This window comes from Cynocephalus volans, chromosome 9, assembly GCF_027409185.1.
Source record: "Cynocephalus volans isolate mCynVol1 chromosome 9, mCynVol1.pri, whole genome shotgun sequence".
NCBI classification, from domain to species: domain Eukaryota; kingdom Metazoa; phylum Chordata; class Mammalia; order Dermoptera; family Cynocephalidae; genus Cynocephalus; species Cynocephalus volans.
In genome coordinates this window covers 7,607,376-7,627,003 of record NC_084468.1, presented here as the reverse complement: position 1 = coordinate 7,627,003, position 19,628 = coordinate 7,607,376, and the positions used below count along the sequence as shown (strand labels likewise).

General features: G+C 48.3%; 1 protein-coding gene across 1 annotated transcript in view; it reads left to right on the top strand.

Annotated features, from left to right (window-relative positions):
- SLC2A9 (solute carrier family 2 member 9) overlaps nucleotides 1–19,350 on the top strand; it is a 207,109-nt gene extending 187,759 nt beyond the window's left edge. The window contains exons 11-12 of the mRNA XM_063108514.1: nucleotides 466–593; nucleotides 19,096–19,350. Of these exons, the coding sequence (XP_062964584.1) occupies nucleotides 466–593; nucleotides 19,096–19,350 (383 nt within the window). The remainder of the gene's footprint in view (nucleotides 1–465; nucleotides 594–19,095) is intronic.
- Nucleotides 19,351–19,628: the final 278 nt, after the last annotated feature.

The window sequence follows — 19,628 nt, the reverse complement described above, 5'->3', positions numbered from 1 at the left end:
TTCAGGAGCTGGGTAGACTTGGGCAAGTCAAGTAACCTCTCTGGGCCTCCGTTTTCTCACTCGGGGATGTGGTAGCTGATACCTGCCTCACTTAGTTACTGTGAAGATTAAATTAGAGCCATTTTAAACACAATATATTCAGTCAATGTCAGTTGCCTTATAGATCAAATTTATACATATGGTACTAAACTTGTAATGCATCACAGCATGATTCAGAGGGCATTTGGAAAGCCAAGAGGATGGTGAATCTCTCATTTGGATAGGCCAGGTCAGAGAATGGTTTTTATACCATTAGGGTTTCAGGGCTAAGGGATAACTCCAGCCCTCACTCCACCCAAACAGGCTCTTGCCAAGAGAGCATTCCCCTGCCACGTGGCTGGTTCTAAGGCCTGGCATATGGAGATGGATGCTGCTGGCATGTCTTCTCAGAGTGAGTAATTCCACATGCTGGCTCTCACACTGCAGGTGGCGTTCCATTCATCTTGACTGCCGAGGTCTTCCAGCAATCACAGAAGCCAGCTGCCTTCATCATCGCGGGCACCATCAACTGGCTCTCCAACTTTGCTGTCGGGCTCCTCTTCCCATTTATTCAGGTATGACCAACAGGGAGCCTCTTGTCCCTGGGGTCCCCTTTGATTCTGCAGCCCTCAGAGGGGTGATTCGTAGAGCAGAGGCTGATCTCTGTCTTTCAACTGGGAACTTATCTATTGTCCTAAGGAAGAAAGAAACTGTGCTTCAGCCAAATCCCTTAATCCCCCTTCTCCCTTCTGCATCTTCACAGAGCTGCTTCTAAATGCCAGGGGCTGCCTCAGAAGGAGCAGGCTACCCACTGCTGAGGGTGTGCAAGGAGACGTAGGTTAGAGTCTCAAACCTACAACCTACTTATTGTTTTGTACTTATAGTGTGCTTGTCTCTGTGTTAGACAAATTCCAAGAGATAGTCCCAGGGCTCCCTGCAACCTTGCCACCCATTTAACATCCTCACTGTCATCATTATAACCACAGCTAGTGGGGTCACTGTCCCAAGGGTGACAGTGATTGGTAGGAAAATGCCCACATACTCAGGATTCAGATACAAGTTCTTTTTGTGTAAGCAAAGAATCTATCCATTCCCTTGCTTGTTAATTCAACACATATTTATTGACCCCCTACTATGTACCAGGCACCGTTTCAGGCAATGGGCATAGGGTGGGAACAAGTCTTGTGTTCCTTGGTCCTGGAGCTGAACAGGGAAGCAGTGGGGGCAGACGTGTTATTTGAGACAGGGTGGCCTATGAAGGCCTCTCGAAGAAGGTGGAGTTTGAGCAGAGACCTGAGTGCAGTGAGGGAGTGGAGCAGTGTGGGAATGGCAAAGTCCAGGCTAGAAAAATAGCAGGCACAAGGGCCCTGAGGCAGGGCTATGCTCGGCCTGTGTAAGGAACAGCATAGAGACCAGTGTGGCTGGAAGAGGGGAGAGATAGAAAATTAGATCAGAGAGTTGTCTGAGCAAGAAAACCAAAGACAACGACTGCAAGGGTTCTGCACAGAGCAAGAAACCCAACAGCATTTGCAGAAGGAGGGTGAAGCTCCCTGCTTGAATGACCATGAGGGCTCCCTGCAGCCCATAATACCAGGTGATACCACCTGGAGAAGGTGAGACTCCAACAGATGCCTCTGAGAAAGAATCCACCATTCATTCTCAGACTCTTTGACCCTGTCCCCTCATTCCACCACCTGTTCTGGAGACTCTGTTCATAGTCTGCCTGTTAATTTACCAGTGCCAAGCCCAGTACTTCCTAGATATTCTGCTGCCAGCTCAGATGAGCTGCAGGTCAGTGTACCCGGCACAACAAACCCCAGCCACCTAGCCCCAGGCCCACATGACAGCTGCACCTGCGTTCACAGTGACAGAGCAGCTACTCTGTGCCTGGTCCCCGGTGTCCATGTCAGCCTCAACCCTGAGCTGGAGTGTCTCATCTTTGCCATTTGGAAGACGGGGAAGCTGAGCACCAGGGAGTAGATATGGTCAGCCCAGGTCCTGCAGTCAGCATCACACCCAGCTCCTTGGCTCCACCGCCTCTTCCCCTCCGGGCACTCCGTGTGTCCTTGCTATAGCGCCCTCAATCTCTGAGTTAGAAGGTCGACATACCGCATAACTTTCAAGGCATCTTTGGCTGCATTTTAGCAATAACCTCCCTATCTCCAAAATATAAGTGCCATGGGGGACTCCATGGGCCATGCATTAGAGAAGCCCCCCACTCATTTACTCCCAGCCCCGGGCACCTTCACCCAGTGGTGGTCAGAACATAATGAGTTGCCTTTCCAATTGACTTCAAACCTTAAATGCCATTTTCCAGTTTGGTTCAAAGCCAGCAGATCCAGAGGTCAGTAAAATATCCATTGTGTGGGGAAGATGAACTTCAGGTCGCTTCTCTGTCAGTGCTGATCCCACAGCCTTTGCAAATGAAGTGGAGACATTCCAGAGCCTTCACATGGTCCAGAACTAAGCTGGGTAGTCCGTGAAGCAGGCCACTATCTCCTGAGTGATCTGGAGGGTGTGAAAGACCTCACTGTACCCCCAGGCCAAAAATGCCATCTCATTTCCTGCCACAACTTGGGAGTTAACAGCACTGACATGCCACGTTAAAGCTAGTGTTTATTGAGCACTTGCTGTGTGATAGGCGATACCCAACCTCTGTCGATGCTGGCAGGTAATACCTTTATCATAGAAGAGGACACTAGCTCAGAGACATGTGGTGACTTCCAAGGCCACCCCACTGGGAAATGGCAGAGCCGGAACTTGAATCTGAGTCTCTCAGCCTCACTTATATGCTGAGGGAAAAAAGGAGCCCTTGATTATTCAACAGATGACCCCAACCTGGGTAGTTAATTTGTCATATATATCCATATATCTATCCCAGAGAGGCCTCTGGCTGAAACTAGATCCCTCTGTCCTTTATTTCACGTTGCTCATATTTGGCAAATCATAGCCATCCACAGCTTCTGTCAAATACAGATGCAGTCCTGCATTTTCCTCAAGACACTCTCTTAGACTCAGTGTGTGCAGGGACCAGTTTTATGTTCAGTTCCATAAAAAGCATGTGAGCTCAGCCTAATCTGTTGATTACTTGTCCAGGAAAAGGTGGAGGAGGGGACATTTGCTATGTCCCGGGTCACCTATGCAGTCATGCCACTGCATGGAAGATCTTATTACCCCCATGTATCAGTCAGGATGGGCTGGGTTTTGCTGCAGGAAGAAACAGCCCCCAAGAGTCAGTGGCCTTAACCCCCCAGGATGGTTTCTCACTCCCACTAGCTGTCCACTGCAGTGGCTGGAGACCCTGCCCCAGGGCTCCCCTTCTCAGGGGTGCTGTCCAGCAGGGCTGCTGCCCCTGTGGCAGGTGGGGGGGATGTGGCACACCTTACACTGGCCCTTTACAACCCTGGCCTGGCAGTGACATGTGCCACAACTACATAAATTCCCTCGAGCAAAAGTCACACAGCCACACCCTACCTACCACACCAGGAAACACAAACTGCCACTGGTCCAGCAGGACACGAGCCAGGGAGTTTGTGCCTGTTCCTAATGACAGCACACGAGAAAAGTTAGGCTCAGAAGGGTTAAGAGGCTCGCCTGAGGCCCTGCAGCTGGTTAAAGGAAGAACGTGATCACACCATGGGCTTGTGCCCCTTCCTCTGCCCCACGCAGCTCTGATGTGCATCAAACTCTTTTCACAACAACCCACTTTCTGACGGCCTTTGCAGTATGTTGGGGGGATCACTTTCATGTCAGCTGGCTCGCTTTCAGCAGGGCACCCCTTGATGGGTGCCAAGGGATCCTGGGAGGTTTCTGGGGTCACCCTGGCTGTGGACTAGCTGGAGCAGCTGAGGGAAAACTAGGAACAGGACTCCTGGTGGTTATAGTGTCCCTCCTGTAAGAGCCCTGGAGATGCATCTGTGTTGAGACTGTCACTCATGCTAATGGACTGATCACATGTCAGTCTGAGAGCTGCTCAGAGCCTGGCCTGAAGCATGGGTGCAAGGCCAGGGATCAGCCCAAGTTAAGGGCCTCGGGGCAGAAGGTATGCCACTCCCCACAGAGCTGAGGTCCCTCTGTGCACATATCTGTGTGCCTATCTTAGAACATCCAGACCAGCTGTTTCCTCTTGGACAAGCCTCCTCTTGGACAAGGGGCTCAGGCTGTGACGGGAGGGGTGTGCTCACCCACTCTCCCTATGGGCTTGGGTTTCGGAGTTTGGGCAAAGCAAGCAGATGTGCAGGGGGTTGGGAAGAAAGACAAGCAGTTGGGGAGGCTGGAAGGTGGTCTCCGATCCATTCCATAGATGTTGGGCTCAGATGGCGTTGCTGCCTTTGGCATTTCGGGGCTAATTTGGAGAGAGATGGCTCTCACATCAGAGGGAGAACACCTGACCTTGACCTTGGCCTTGACTGGCAATATCTGCAGCCATACAAGGGACATGGGCAGGTGGCCTGGAGGAGCCAAGAAGGAATTCCAACCACAGAGCCTTCTGAAAAGCTGATGGGGCAGCATGGGAAGCAAGGGACTAAGTGAACTGAGGACGTGGTGGCTCTCAAGGAAGAAGGGAAACCCCAGCGGACATGTGAATCCCCTTGCAGCCTCCCTACTGGTGGCCATCAAGCCTTCACTTGGACTCCTCTGGAAATAGGTCTTACGCCTCCTAGAGGAGGGACAATCCCATCACTAGACAAATCCAGTCCTTAGGGAGCTCTCCCCTGGATGGGCCAAAACTATTATCATAAACACGAACTACCGTGTCTGTCTATGGAACAAGGTGGTCAGAGCACTAAGCCACCTTGCATCCAGATGTGTGGCATGAGGCCAGGCCTCGACCAAATGAAGGGCTGAGTGGGAGTAAGGTTTGTCAAGGACCCACAGTGGGCATGGACACATGCGATCTCATTCAGTCCTCCCAGCCACTCTGCAGGGAAGCTGCTGCCTCCACTCTAAATGGAAAAATAATCCTGGGTGTCATGACTGGGCCAAGATGATACTGCTACCAAACAGCAGGACGAATATTCAAATTGAGTCTATCTGGCCCTCAGGGGAGCCACACCAAAAACTGTTTAGATTTCAAAATGCAAGTATATAGTATTCATTCAGTAAACCCTTGTTGGCCATCCACCATATGCAAGCACTGCAAAAGGTGCTGGGGACACATCCGTGAGGAGACCAGCATGCCGTCAAGGCCACCCCCGAGGGCTGTGAGGGAGGGGCAGTGTGCACCCCAGGGTGGCCACACCAGGCAGAGGACAAGAAGCCCTGCAGCCCGGTGCACACAAAACTGCAGCAGGACTCTCAGGAGGGAGCAGCGCCTTCAGCTGCAGGAGTCTGACCGGGGAGGCTCCTCAGAGGAGGGACACTGGGCTCAACTTTGAAGTGTGAGTGCAACTTAGATCCGTGGTGCTGGAAAAGAACATTCTAGGCAGAGGGAAGAGCATGAGTACGGGTTTGGAGCTGTGGAAGTACATCTTGTGTTCAGAAGGCATCGAGCGGTCCTGAGTGGCTGATGCAGAGAAGGGGACGGAGGAAGAGGGTTAGACAGAGGAAGACAAGGAGGAAGACTCGACCCCAATCATGGGAGACCTTAGATGCCAAGTTTAACCATTTAGGTCCAGATATAAGGGAGAATTTGAGTGCAATTTAAATGCTGAGCTGTATTTTTGGCAGAACCGTGGACATGTTTTTGTTGTGATGCTGCTTCTAACTGCTGATGGATACAGTCCTCTCTTCCATCCCCGGCTCCACTAGGACGGCAGGGTTACCGAGGCCAGGGGCAACCGTCAGTCAGTAGCAAACATTCCCATCATCTTGGCGTTGGCCGCAGTGATTCCCACTCACTTGCCACAGACTCACCTCATGTGTTGGGGGCAGCAAGGTGCCCTTGCAGTCAAGCTGCAAAGACCCACCCCGACCATGACTCTGAGTCAAGGAATCAGAGTAGCCCATCCCCAGGATCAGTTCACTCCTCCGAGTCTCAGTGCTGTGGCTGGTAAAGTGGAAATTATAGTCCATCGGGTTGTCGTATGGATGAAACGATACAACACACTATCTTGGGCTGGGTTCCCTGTGAGCAGAAGGTGCGATGGGGGTGTTCATGCATGTGACTGTACCTTTGATCTCCCCCACGTGTACCGTTGATGAAGTGCCGCTGCCAATACAGCTGAGACCCGTGGGGCTGGGCCAGGTCTATGATTTGTCCAAAGCCACACAGCTGTTAAAACAGTGTTCCAGATGCAAGGCAAAATCCTCTAGTTCAACAGCTCACTCCCATCCCAGCACTGGCGCAGATCAGAAGGGATTCATGGATGTGTGACTGTAGCTATAGCAGGTTGAATAAGGGCCCCCAAAGATCTGAGAACCTGTATGTGTCACCTTATGTGGAAAAGGTGTCTTTGTATGTGATCAAATTAAGGATCTGACATGAGGGGATTATCCTGGATTTGGGGGATGGGCATTAAATGCAGTCCCATACGCAGTCCGTATCACAGGGAGGCAGAGGGAGATGTGACAGACAGAAGCATCATGTCAGATGTGAGCAGAGAAGCAGAGATTGTAGAGATGTGGCCACAAGCAAGAACACCAGCAGCTGCGGGAAGTTGGAAGACACAGGAACGATTCTCCCCCAGAGCTTCCGAGGGAAATGTGGCCCTGCCAACACCTTGGCTCAGCCCAGTGATAATAGTTTCAGACTCTGGCCTCCAGAACTGTGAGGGAGTAAGTTACTGTTTTAAGCCACCCAGTTTATGGTAATGTGTTACCACAGCTATAAAAAAGCTACAAGAGGAAACCTCCAGCATGAACAATCATTGCTGGCACTGATTGGGGGCTACACTGCTCCTGGTTCTCTTCCATGCACCCATCCCCATGTCTTCACCTGGATGTCCCTCTGTGTGTGTCTGTGGCCTAATCTCCTCTTCTTATAAGGACTGGATCAGGCCACCCTAATGACCTTATTTTAGCTTAATCACCTCTTCAAAGGCCCCATTTCTGAATACAGTCACTTTCTGCAGTGCTGAGGGTTAGGGCTTCAGCATATGAATCTGGGGAGGACACAATTCAGCCCATAGCAGCCACCAAGAAAAACTGCTCATGCATCTTGATTGTCTCACTTATTCCAAAATGTGTCAATATCAAACATATTCCAGCCCTCAAGCAGAGACCCTCAAACAGCCTGGACATCTTCCTCAGAATAAAGTGTCTGGACCAATGGGGCTATGGTTGATGGCACAAGTCAAACCCGTATGCACCCCACTTACTAGTGAGGGCCTTGGTCTAACTTCTGAACCAAGCCTCAGTTTCCCCATTTGAAAAACAGGGGAAGGCTTTGGCTCTGGCATCACCAGTGGTGGAGACAGCGGTGGTTATGTGTGAGCGCACATCCCCTGGCCCTCAGCTTCCCTACGCACTCGCTCTGAGAGTCCTGGGGAGGGCCCTGGCCTCTCCTGCTGAGGGCTGGCCTCAGCCTGCGGCAGGAGCAGGCACAAGTGTCAGTGTGGCCCACTGTCAGTGGCAAGTGGGGTCGGGGGATGAAAACCCCTCTTGTATTCTGATACGGGGTCCATGTCTCCCAGAGGTCCCTAGCTGGATGCCGTCCCTCTACACTAGTTGCCTGGGGCTGCCATAACAAAGTACCACAAACTCAGTGGCTTAAAACAACAAAAATGTATCCTCTCAGTCTGGAAGCTAGAAGTACAAAATCAAGGTGTCAGCAAAGGCGTTTTCTTCTGCAGACTCTGGGGAAGAATGTGCTCCATGCCTCCTCTTAGCTTCTGGAAGGTTCCAGCAGTCCTTGGCTTGTAGCTGCATGACTCCAATGTCTGCTCCATCGTCACACTTGTGTGCGTGGCTCTGTGTCTCTTTTTATGAGGATACTAGTGATTGGATTGGAGGTCCACCATAGTCTGGTATGACCTTCTCTCAGCTTGATTACGTCTGCAGAGATTATTTCCAGACAACCTTACAGTCACAGGTATTTGGGGTTAGGACTGCAGCACATCTTTTGGGGGGTACAATTCAAAGCATAACACCTTCTCTTTCTAGGGTGACCAATTCATCCTAGTTTGTTCAGAACTGTCCCTGAAAGTCCCACATCCCAGAAGAAAACCTCAGTCCCAGGAGACCCAGGACAGTTGGTCAGTCCCCCATCCCATCAATCATCCCCATTCCCCTACCAGTGCCTTCTGGATCACCTCCCAGAAAAACTTGCGTTCAGACCCCTGTCTATGCCTCTGGGGGCTCCCAGCCTAAGGCAGTGCCAATACCACTGGCACAGCCCCTGGTGCATGGCAAGGGCTTGGTGGAGGTTAGTTGCTGTGGTTGGTTGGTGGTTGTCTTCTTGTCCTTATTTGCCAAGCACTATGCTAGACACAGAGTGGGACACAAGGCGAAACTGCCCAGACTCTGGGGTAAGACAGCCTGACCTTGAATACCACTGCGCATTCAGCAGTTAGGTTGTGGGCAGGGCTAGCCAGACTTTTCGACTCTGGTGGACTTTTGAGCTGCAATTTTTATGTCTGTAAAACAAGATAATTGCCCCAATTTTGCAGCAGGGCTCTCAAAAGCATTAGAGATGAAGCCAAGGTTTCGGCACAGTGTCTGCACGTAGACAAGCAGCAGCTGTTGCTATTGTTATTATCAGTGGTGTAAAGTTGTTTCCTGCCCTGCTATCCCAAGGTCACTTGGGAAGAGGAGACATCAGGGCACAGACAGGAAAGAGCGAGTCATGATCCGTGCTGGGGGCTCAGCTCCACCCCCTCACGAACTGAGTCATCAGGCAAGCTGCCCTGAGTTTGTCTGCCCATGTGGTCACCCAAAAACATTACACCCTCTCCTCCACCCCCTATCCATTCTGCCCCCTCCCTGCAGAATGTTCTAGATTATGGGGTGGGGTGGGGGCCGCCTTGACCCCTGGTGAGTTTGATCTCATTCTCTGTTTCTCTGTCCTTGGCTTCAGGCTGCCCCTTTCTCTGGGCCTTTGCTGTGGTTAGCATGAGTGTCGCTTGGGCCGTTCATTACAAAACCTGCAGATGACTTGGTCTCCAATGTTAGCACCAATGTTTCCTGGTTTGGAGAAAATTGCATGCAAATGTAGGCCTGCTTGATTCCACTGGAGTTATAGAATTCTGTTTGAGTGCAATACAATGTGGAAGAGAGAAAATGATTCCATTTAACTTGAAAAATATTAGGTTCTATCCCAAATGCCCCTGCAAAGGGAGGGGAGAAGCTTATGCTCGTCTAGGTTTGCGGGATCTAAAAGCAAACAAAACTGCCCCCTCACTTCTCTGGACAGCCCAGAGGGCACTCCTTGGGTCTGAAGGGAGGATGAAAACACTTTCACTCAGTCCTGCCAGCACCAGCATTGTGCTGGGCCCTGGAGGTGGAGGAGAGAACAGTAGGGTCATAATCCTGACCTTACATTTTAGAGCAGAACAGACATGAACCTCAACGGGACAGGAGGGGTTTGTTTTTCATGGGAGTGGGTAAGATGGGGCGGGGGTGGGGGACACAAACTAGGCTGGTGAGTGCAGGGATCCTCAAAGCTGAGACTGAGGAGTCGGCTGGCGTCTGGGGTCAGAGGCAGACAGAGGCAGACAGAAGGCAGGGCGCTGGCACAGGCCCCGCGCAGGCGGAGCAGCGTCCACGAGACCTAGAGGACTGCAGGTAACTCCCAGAGGGACAGCAGGGAGGCCGGGCCAAATGCTCCAAGGTTTGAGGGCAAGACAGGGATTTGGGGTTTACCTGAAGGACTCTGGGGAGCCCCTGCATGATAGTAAAACGTGATTCGTTTTGTGCTTTTAAAAGACCCCTTTGGCTCCCTAGATTCAGGGCAGCTGTTCACTCAAAGTGGACAAGTTCAAAAGATATCTAAAACCAGGGTGACAGAACCGGGACAGTGGCTGCCCTGTGTGTATGGGGGAGAGGGCAGCTGACTGGCAAATGGCATGGGAACTTTCTGGAGTGGGGAAACGTTCTCTATCTTGGTAGAGGTGCTGGTTACACAGCTGCGTACTTTTGTCCAAACTCATCGAACTGTACACCTAAGATCTGTGTATGTTACTCTACTAAAAAAAAGTATATTTTAAAAGAATTTTTTAAAAAGATATTTCAGGGTAAAGTCATCATAACTTATCAGGACTTAGTAGCAAAGACAGAGAGAGAGAGAGAGAGTGGCTTCAGACGACCCCCAGGTGTCCATGTGGGGTGACCAGGAATAAGAGGAGCAGCCTTGTCAGGCACAGGGAAGCTGCGAATGGGAGACGTGGGCAGGGCGGCTAGACATGGTTTCCAGTGGGGCCTGTTGAGTTGAAATGCCTCCAAGCAGCCATCCAGCTATGTATCCTGGGTAGTTCCAGTAAGATCTCAAGTGTACTTATGACAGTGACTCAGGAATCTTGCTACACACCAGAGACATAAGTCACCATCAAGATCCCTGCTCCCTTCCAACTTCCCCCACAAACATCCTAGTGTTTCAGATCTACTCTGCTCATAAAGTAGCATGGCTTCGCCTTTTAAAGTTCTTTGCAGGATTGAAGTTACAAACCAGGAGGGTGTCAGGCACCTGCCTTCCCATCAATTATTAAGTGGCGATCCAAGTACTGGCTCATCCAAGAGTTTGGTGTGAATCACCACTGAGCCAGTGTTGCAGCTTCGTGGGTGGGAGTGGAAACTAAACAGAAAATTACATTTTCATCACCTTGTGAAATTCTAACATGGACCACTTTTTTGTACCTTCCTGCATCTCCATGAAAGTCCTCTGATTTCATTCATTTGTCCATTCATTCAACATACTTTTATTAAGAACATGCTTCCAATGATCCAGGCACTGTCTAGGGCTAGGGACACAATGGGGAGAAGGTGATATAGACCCCATCATCGTAGAACCTACAGTCTAAGGCAGGTTCTACAACCTGGGGCCTGTGGATCCCAGATGGCCCATAGGTAGGTTTCAATGCCCCCACACCAGAAACAGTGTTGAGAATATCATGTGTATGGACTTCTTTCTTTTAATGGAGGAGATCTTTTTATCAGATTCTCAAAGAGGCATGTGGTCCATGGCATGTCAAATGTTGCCAATCTCACCTCAGTCCCTTCTTTTCTCAGCCAGAGATCCAAAACAGGTACAGTCTCTGCAACCTTATCCTTCAATACTCAGCTCAGAAGTGTCTATTGAAATGGGGCTGGGCACACCAGCCTGCCTCCCCACTGTTACAGACTGAATGTTTCTGTCCATCCAAAATTCGTATGTTGAAGTCCTAACCCCCATTGTGATGGTATTTAGAGGAAGGCCATTGGAAAGTCATTAAGTTTAGATGAGGTCTTGAGAATGGGGTCCCCATGATGGGACTATTGTCTTTATAAGGAGAGGAAGAAAGACCAGAGCACTCTCATGTTCTCATTTTCTCTCTCTCTCTCTCTATCTCTCTCCCCCCCACCATGTGAGCACATGGTGAGAAGACACCAACTGCAGGCCAGGAAGAGAACCCTCACCAGGGAACTGAATTGGCTGACACCTTGATCTTGGACTTCCAGCCTCCAGAATTGGGAGAAAATAAATGTCTGTTATTTAAGCCACCCAGTCTGTGGTATTTTGTTACAGCAGCCCATGCAGACTAAGACACCACCTACCCCAAATTCTAGATACACTCAAAATAAAGAAAAGATGTACAACCTGCTAAAAAACCAAGAAGGGGTCCCATGGGTGTACCCAAAATTATAAGGATATCTCTGAAAGAGAGAGAGCAGATGGGGTAAACTGATGGAGGGAATCTGTCCCAACGTACAACAGGACAGAGCTGCTGAGAAAGGTGGAAGTGGCCCCATGGTGACTGGTCAGGCCACGGGACTGGTTAGGGCAATTCACCTGGAATGGCCAGAGAAATAATAGAAGAGAAATTCTGAAGACCTGAAGAAATTCCAACCTACAGAAAGATGAGTCCTCACTGTGAATGGGCCCACCTCACGCTGAGCAGATTGACTGCAAAGGACACCATTCTAGACACAATGATGTGGACTTCAGTAACACTGGAGTTAAAAAGAAAACCCTAAAAGTTTCACAGAGAAGAATCAGGTAACCTGAAAAGAAACGACAATCAGATGATATCACACTTCTGGGCAAGACTCCACCTGGAAGGTAAGGAGCACTTACCCTCTTCAAGGTCTTGAGAAGAAAATATTTCGAAATTAGAAATCCATACTCAGCCAAACTGGCCTTCACATATGAGAAAGGGGAGAAAGCATTTTTAGACGTGAGAAGACTCTGAAAGTTTACCACCCATGGTTGGCTAGCTTAGCCTAAGAAGCTTGTCCTGCAGGTTTTTATAAATAACTGGTGTGCCACATCTCCAAAACAGGAGCTGGTTTGCATGGTGGTTTAGAACACAGACTCTGGATTCAGTCTAACACTAACCAAATGGGAAGCCTTGAGCAAGCTGCTTAACAGTTCTGAGCACAGAGAACTTAGCACAGTATCTGGCACAGAGTCCTCAACAAATATGACTCAGAACGAACATTAGTATTAATGACAGTAGGAGTGCTCCCAGCTACAGGCCAAAGGCATGCTCTTGTCCACAGCAGGAAAGAGTGATCTAATCTACATGTCTGTTGCAAAGACTAATTATTTAAAATATCCTTTTTCCTTGACCTATCCATTCCCATTAGCAATTAATATTTTTGAATTTCTACGTGTTTCAGTTGCATGTCATTTATTTCAAAGCAGAGGCCCAGGATTTGTAATTACTCATAGCCAGAAAATGATGGAATGTCAGGGCTACAGATGTATTAGTCTGCTAAGACTACCATAGCAAAATACCACAGAATGGGTGGCTTAAACAACAGAAATTTATTTTCTCACAGTCCTGGAGGTTGGAAGTCCATGATCAAGGTGCCAGCAGTGTTGGTTTCTGGTGAGGACTCGCTTCCTGGCTTGCAGATGGCCACCTTCTTTCTGTGTGCTCACATGAACTTTCATTGGTGCATGCCTGTGGAGAGAGAGAGAGATCTTTCTCTTCCTCTTCTTATAAGGCCAACAATCCCATGGGATTTGGACCTTACCCTTATGACTTCCTTTAACCTTAATTACCTTTTAAAAACCCTATCTCCAAATATAGTCACACTGGGGTTAGGGCTTCGACATACAAATTTGCAGGGGGGTGGACAATTCAGTTCACAGCAAGAGGGAAACTTAAAGACAGGTTGATTTGTTTTTCCCATTAATATCCACTGAGCACCTACAATTGTCCACACTGTGCTGGACACCAGGCCACAATGATGAGCAAAACCAGACGTGAGCCCTGCTACACTCATGGAGGGTACAGTCTAGGAGGAGATTGTATCCTTGGTTTTCATAAAGAAAACCAAGAGATGCTTGGTCACTGATATGATCCTCATATCAATGCATCTTTTCAAAACCCAGTGTTTTGTTTTTCCTGATTTTCATATTTACATAAAGAGCATCATCCTGAAGATATTTTTCTGTGCCCTGTGTTTTTACTCAACACAGGCTGTTGAGAGTCATCACGTTGACACATGTAGCTACAGTTCATTGCTTTTCATTTCTCTGCAACACTCCTTTGTAGGAATGTATCCCAGCTGATTTATGCATCCCCACTTGCGTGAGCATCTGAGTTGTCCCAAGTTCCTGGGACACTAACAGTGTTAGTGTGCACATCCTTGTGCAATGGGCAAGGCAGACTGTGCCATTGGCTCTCTGTGCTCTGCAGTACGGAAGCCACTGAGCCCTGTGTCACTAGTGAGCCCCTAAGTTGTGGCTACTGCAAATGAGGAAATGGATTTTTAATTTCAATTGATTTAAGTTTAAATAGCACAGCTCTGGAATACATACACTCAGCAGTGTAATTGCTGGGTCACAGGACACATCACCTTTACTTGGTAATGCCAAGTTACTTTACAAGTAGTCGTAGCTATTTACAGCCTCCTCAGCAAGTGTGAAAAGTCATGTGACTCATCAACACTCGGTTTTGTCATTGTCAGATTGTTTACATTTTTGCCAGTCTAATAGATGTGAAATGATACACCATTACAGTTTTAAGTTGTCTGACCTTGAATTACTAAGAGCAATGAGCACCTTTCCATGAGCTTATTTGCCATTTGTATTTCCTCTTCTATGTAATGCTTGTTCATACATTCTGCTCTTTTTTCTACTAGGCTGTCTTTTTCTTGTTGACTCGTAGGAGTTTGTGTTGTATGTGTTTTTTTAATTCTTTGTTAATTATATATCGCAATACCCCCTTCCCGTTCGTGGCTCTTGTACTCTCTGTATGGTGCCTTTTGATGAAAAGACATTCTCAATTTTTGAGAAGCCAAATGTATTACTTTATTTAGGAGCTAAGCATTATGAATGTAAAAGTGTTTTTTAACAGAAAACCTTAAATATGATTATGCCTGTTTAATTCATGGTGAAATTAAGGCCCAGACATGAGTGGGCACTTCTCAGGGTCATGGGGTGGGCTGAACATTTGGTGCAGTCAGATCTAGAATCCAGCTCTGCTGATTCCTAGGCAAGGTCCTTCCCATGAAAGATGTGCTGTCTAAAATCACCTTGCTGGGGGCTCTGGACACAACCTTCTACCCCAACAATGACTTAGGTGTGGTTGAGGCTGGGCACAAAGTGTGTTGCTGAGTCATTCTGAAGTAAAAGAGAAGACAGAAAAAATGTGACACGTACATCCTCAGCCCCAGGTGGTTTGTGCCACCTACTTCACTGACCAAATCTCACAAGGGAGGCAGGCACAGAACAGGCAGAGGCCTCCAGATCAGGCCCACCTGGGTTCAAGTCCAGGTGCAGCCCTTACCCATCTGGTGACCTCAGGAAGTTCCACACCTTTCTCACCTCCACTGTCTCACCCGTAAGAGGAGGTTATGGAGACGTGCTTTACTGGTGTGGTGGGGGACACTGCAGAAAGCCAGGGACCTGCCATGGCCCCTGCCCCAGCACACATGCACCAGTGAGGGAGTCAGGGTCAACAACGGGGAGAGCAGGGCTGCCAGTCAGGCCAGCTTCGTGTCAGTCCGACTCTCCCATGCATCCTCTGTGGCTTTGGACATGCTTCAGAATCTCTATCATCCTCAATTTCATCTTTTGTAAATGGAAATGAAAATAGCTGTATTGCAGTGTGGGCAGTGAGGACCAAATGACACAATGTTTGTGATACTGCTGGCACACAGGAGGTGCTTAAACGTGCATTTCTTTTTCAAGATTAAATTTGGTCACATACTTGCAGTGACAGTAGGTTGTGGCATGATCTCTGGCTTGAAATTATTTCTAGCAGATACGAATAAATGTCCTTCAGTTCCAGGAACGGGTGAATTCCAGCTCCAGGCCAGGAGGGCTTGAGGACAGCCCCAAAGCCCATTTTTCTCCTGCATCTATATTATCCCGTCAGCACCCCTCCAGCCGTGGCCCTGACTTTTCTTTGGGCTGAGAGTAGCCTGAGGGTTTCTTTTCCCATTCACCCTGTGGCTGGGTCTCCCCTTGTCTTCTCACGTGTCCTTATTTTCTAAGCATTGAGCACTGTGTTGCAAACACAAGCTCTGGAGTCAGACTGCCGGATTTGAATCGTAACTTTGCCTCACAGACCAAAATAACTGGGCTGATGACCACACCCCTCGGTTTCCTCGCCTGTAGAAGAGTACAACGCCATGGGGTTGCTGTGACATTCCTCAGCCAGTGGTGCCCAGCACAGTAGGTGGTCGACAAACAGCTGTGGCTCTCATCACAAGCCTCGACCCTCTTCACCCCAGCCCGAGGGGGCTGCGGCTCACGGGAAGAGCTGAGTCTGAGTTTCACTCCCAGTCCTGCCACTTCCTAGTGGTGTGACCCAGAGCAAGAAGGACCTCTCTTCCACTCAATTTCCTACTTTGTAAGGAGGGACCAAATCCACCTGCTTCTCGCAGGTGGAACACTCACAAAAGATCCAGCCCCATAACTGGGCAGTGAAGGTGCCCATTGTGCTGTTTCTTCCTTCTTCCCCCTCTTGAAGCCTCACAACGCCCTCCTACCAATACCCCTTATTAAGGAGCAGGTGTTTGCAGGCCCAGGAGTTAGAAGTGTGGCTACTCATTTTGTGTGCAAGGCAGGGGAGGTGCCGAATATGCGTCTGTTGAAGGTTCCATGCCCTCATAATTGTGGGAAGAAGGGACTGTCTTAGTGTTTTCATGCTGCTGTAACAAAATCCCATAGACTGGATAAGTTATAAGGAAAAGAAATGTACTTTCTCACAGTTCTGGAGGCTGAGAAGTGTAAGATCAAGGTGCCGGCAGATTCAGTGTCTGTCGAGAACCATTCTCTGCTTCCAAGAGGGCGCCTCTTGCTGCGTCCTCACATGGCAGAAGACAGAGGACAAAGCGCCTAGCTGGTTCCCTCCACCCTTTCATAAAGTCACTAATCCCATTCATGAGGACTCTGCCCTCACGACTGCTAAAGGCCTCATCTCTTAATACCATCACATTAGTTTGAATGCTTACATTTGGGGGATTACAATCAAGCCATAGCAGAAACCCAGAAGGACTTTTTTATCTAGAGGCAGAGCTTGTGCCCAGGAGGTGAAGCCTCTCACCCTAGCTGTTCCATGACTTCACCCTCCCAGACTCCTGAGGGAGCGGGGCAAATGTCCTTTCCCAGAATGTCTGCAACAGCCCTGGGTTCTGGACTGAATTCTGTGAAACCGTGAGAATAATCCTAGTGACACCCATCAGGCCTCTTGGGGAGGGAAGCCAAACTGATGGCAGCTCTGTAGGTGGCAGAGAGGTTCAGATGGTTCCACGTGTGGCCTGGGGTAGGGCAAGGAGTCTCTGAGCCTCAGACTACTCACACATTCAGTAAACAATTATTGAGCATCTACTATGTATCAGATTCTCTCCAGATTCTGGAGATACAAGAAGCTTGACAAGTCCTGCCCTCAGGTAGCTTACCTCCTGGTGGGGGACAGAGTTAATAAGCAGGTAGTTATACACTATTTACTGAGCAGTGGTGAGTGCTTTGAAGAGCAATGGAGAGAGCTGGGATGAGCCCTTTAGAAATGGGGGTCAGAAAGACCTCTCTGAGAAAAGGCCCCTTAAGCCAAAATGAAGGGGAGTGAGAAAGCAGGATGTGCAGGTGTCTAAAAGAAGTCATTCCAGGAAGAGGGAACAGCAGGTGCAAAGATCTCGAGACATGAAATTGGAGGAAAATGACGACGGCAGTGTGGCTGGAGCAGAGAAAGCGAGAACGGGAGTGAGGTCAGAGAAGTAAGGGCAGCCCCAGAGGCCGTGGCAAGGACTTTGGCTTTATTCAGAGTGACCTAGAAAGTCCTATGGGCTTTGAGCAGAGCAGTGACAAGTTCTGTCCTTTGCATAACAGATCACTCTGGCTTCTCTCTTGAGCATAGTCTTACCAGGGCCAGGTATGAAGCAGGGAAATCAGTTGAGAAGCTACTGCAATAATCCAAGCAAGACTTGATGGTGGCTTGCACCAAAATGGTAGTAGCAGAAGAGGTGACAAGCGCTCAGATTCAGAATAGATTCCAGTGTGGAGCCAGTATGACTTTCTGATGGACCACATGTGGGTGGGAGAGAGGAGGAGGAGCTGAGCCTGCCTCTAAGTGCTCTGGTTGGCCTAAGCAACCGGAAGGGTGGAGGTGACGTCAACCGAGATGGTGAAGACTGGCACAAGAGCAGGTCCAGAGGCTCCACTTTGGACTCGGTAAGTCAGACGCCCATTCAGCATGCAAGTGGGGATGTTGAATGAAAAGTCGGACATACCTCATTTCATCTTCAAAACAGTATGTGGGTAGATATCACCATGGTGCAAGGGAGAACACTGACCCTCAGTGGACTGAAGTTCTGTCTTAAATGGTGCATCTTAAGTAATGGAACAACAAGCAAGTAATGGAGTCAGATTTGAATCCCACTCCATTATCTGCAGAGCCCCTATCATCCTCCACATTGCTCATGGGATCTTTGTGGATGAGTAGAGGGCACACACCCCCAGATGAAGCACCCCAGGTATGGACCATCCCTGCATGCAGACACTGCTCTACATACTTTAAAGGGAATATCTCATTTAACCCTTACATACCCTATAAGTACCATTATCATCCTCACTTTACAACTCTGTAAACTGAGGTACAGAGAGTTTCAGATTTAGTAAATGGTGGATCTGGGATGTGGTCCAGTGATCAAGCTCTTAAGCACCCTGCTATACTCCAAAAATAAATGTGTATCAAATCAAAAAATAGAAATAGAATGGAATTGACTAAAACCCAGATATTGCTTCTCGTGAAGTATCATTCAAAGACAGCGTCACCTTATCTTTCTATGAATAGTTGTTTGTTGCGTGAAAGAGTTACAGCTGTGACAGGTGGAACTCGGAACATCTTTAGTTCAGCAAGAATGTATTGAGTACCTCCTACAAGTCGGGCACTGTGCAAGGCACCAGAGCTACAGAGACGACTGAGTCACTGAGAAGCTAATATCACAAGGTCTAGTGCAGTTGGCAGAGATATTCTAGTCCAGGCATTAGATGTTGTAAATCGGAATACATACAACCAAGTGATTGCATTCAACATTTCTCTTTCATCTAATCTCTCTCATTTGTACAAGGCTGTATCACAGTATCTATTAGTGAGTTAGGTCTTTTGCATATTAGAAAAACATGTTGCTATCTTGGCCTAGTCTGTGCTCCATATTTCTCTTTTGAACTGGGGAGTTTCTCTTTCCTTACAACTTCACATTGGTGTCACGTGCGTAGTAAATGGGGGGAGAGAATGTGGTTAACGGTAAATACACACAAGATAATATTCAGCAAGTATTACATTTTGCTTTTGTAATGATTAATTTTTAAATGCCTAGTGCACAAAAAATAATGACTGCCATTTCCTCATCTTTACCAGGGTTTGAAGCTGATTTATTCATGCTTCATGTGAAAATGCCTCACATAAAGCCAGCATCACACACGGGAAAATTTATACATGAATGAGGAGCTATATAAAAAAAAAATCTGTTCAGAATGGTCTTACAGCTAGTTAACTGACTGCCTATTTGACTTTTTTTTTTTTTTTTGTCTCTGTCTTTCCACAGAAAAGTCTGGACACCTACTGTTTCCTGGTCTTTGCCGCAATCTGTATCACAGGTGCTATGTACTTTTATTTTATCCTGCCTGAGACCAAAAACAGAACCTATGCAGAAATCAGCCAGGCATTTACCAAAAGGGACCAAGCATACCCACTGGAAGGGAAAAATGACTCAGCTGTGACTGATGACAAGATTAAAAGAAAGCCTGAGCCAGATTCCTCCTCCACGTTGGACAGTTACGACAAAAACAGGATTGTCTAGATGGACGACCTTCCATTTCAGGAAACCAAAGACTTCCCCATTTTTGGAAGGCTTAAACTGATTGAAGCCGTGCAAGTCTTACGTGACTGGGTATTTAAAAACAAACCCGTGCTTACCTAATGTCACAACCATTTTGACTTTATTCACAGCTGAATATCCCAGACTCTACTGGAAACTGGAAAAAATCACCCTGTGATTCAGTAGACCCAACATTCTTCTGTATAGATCAATGGCCTGCCTTCTTCATGACTTAACCGATGATTTCAAAATGAAATTGG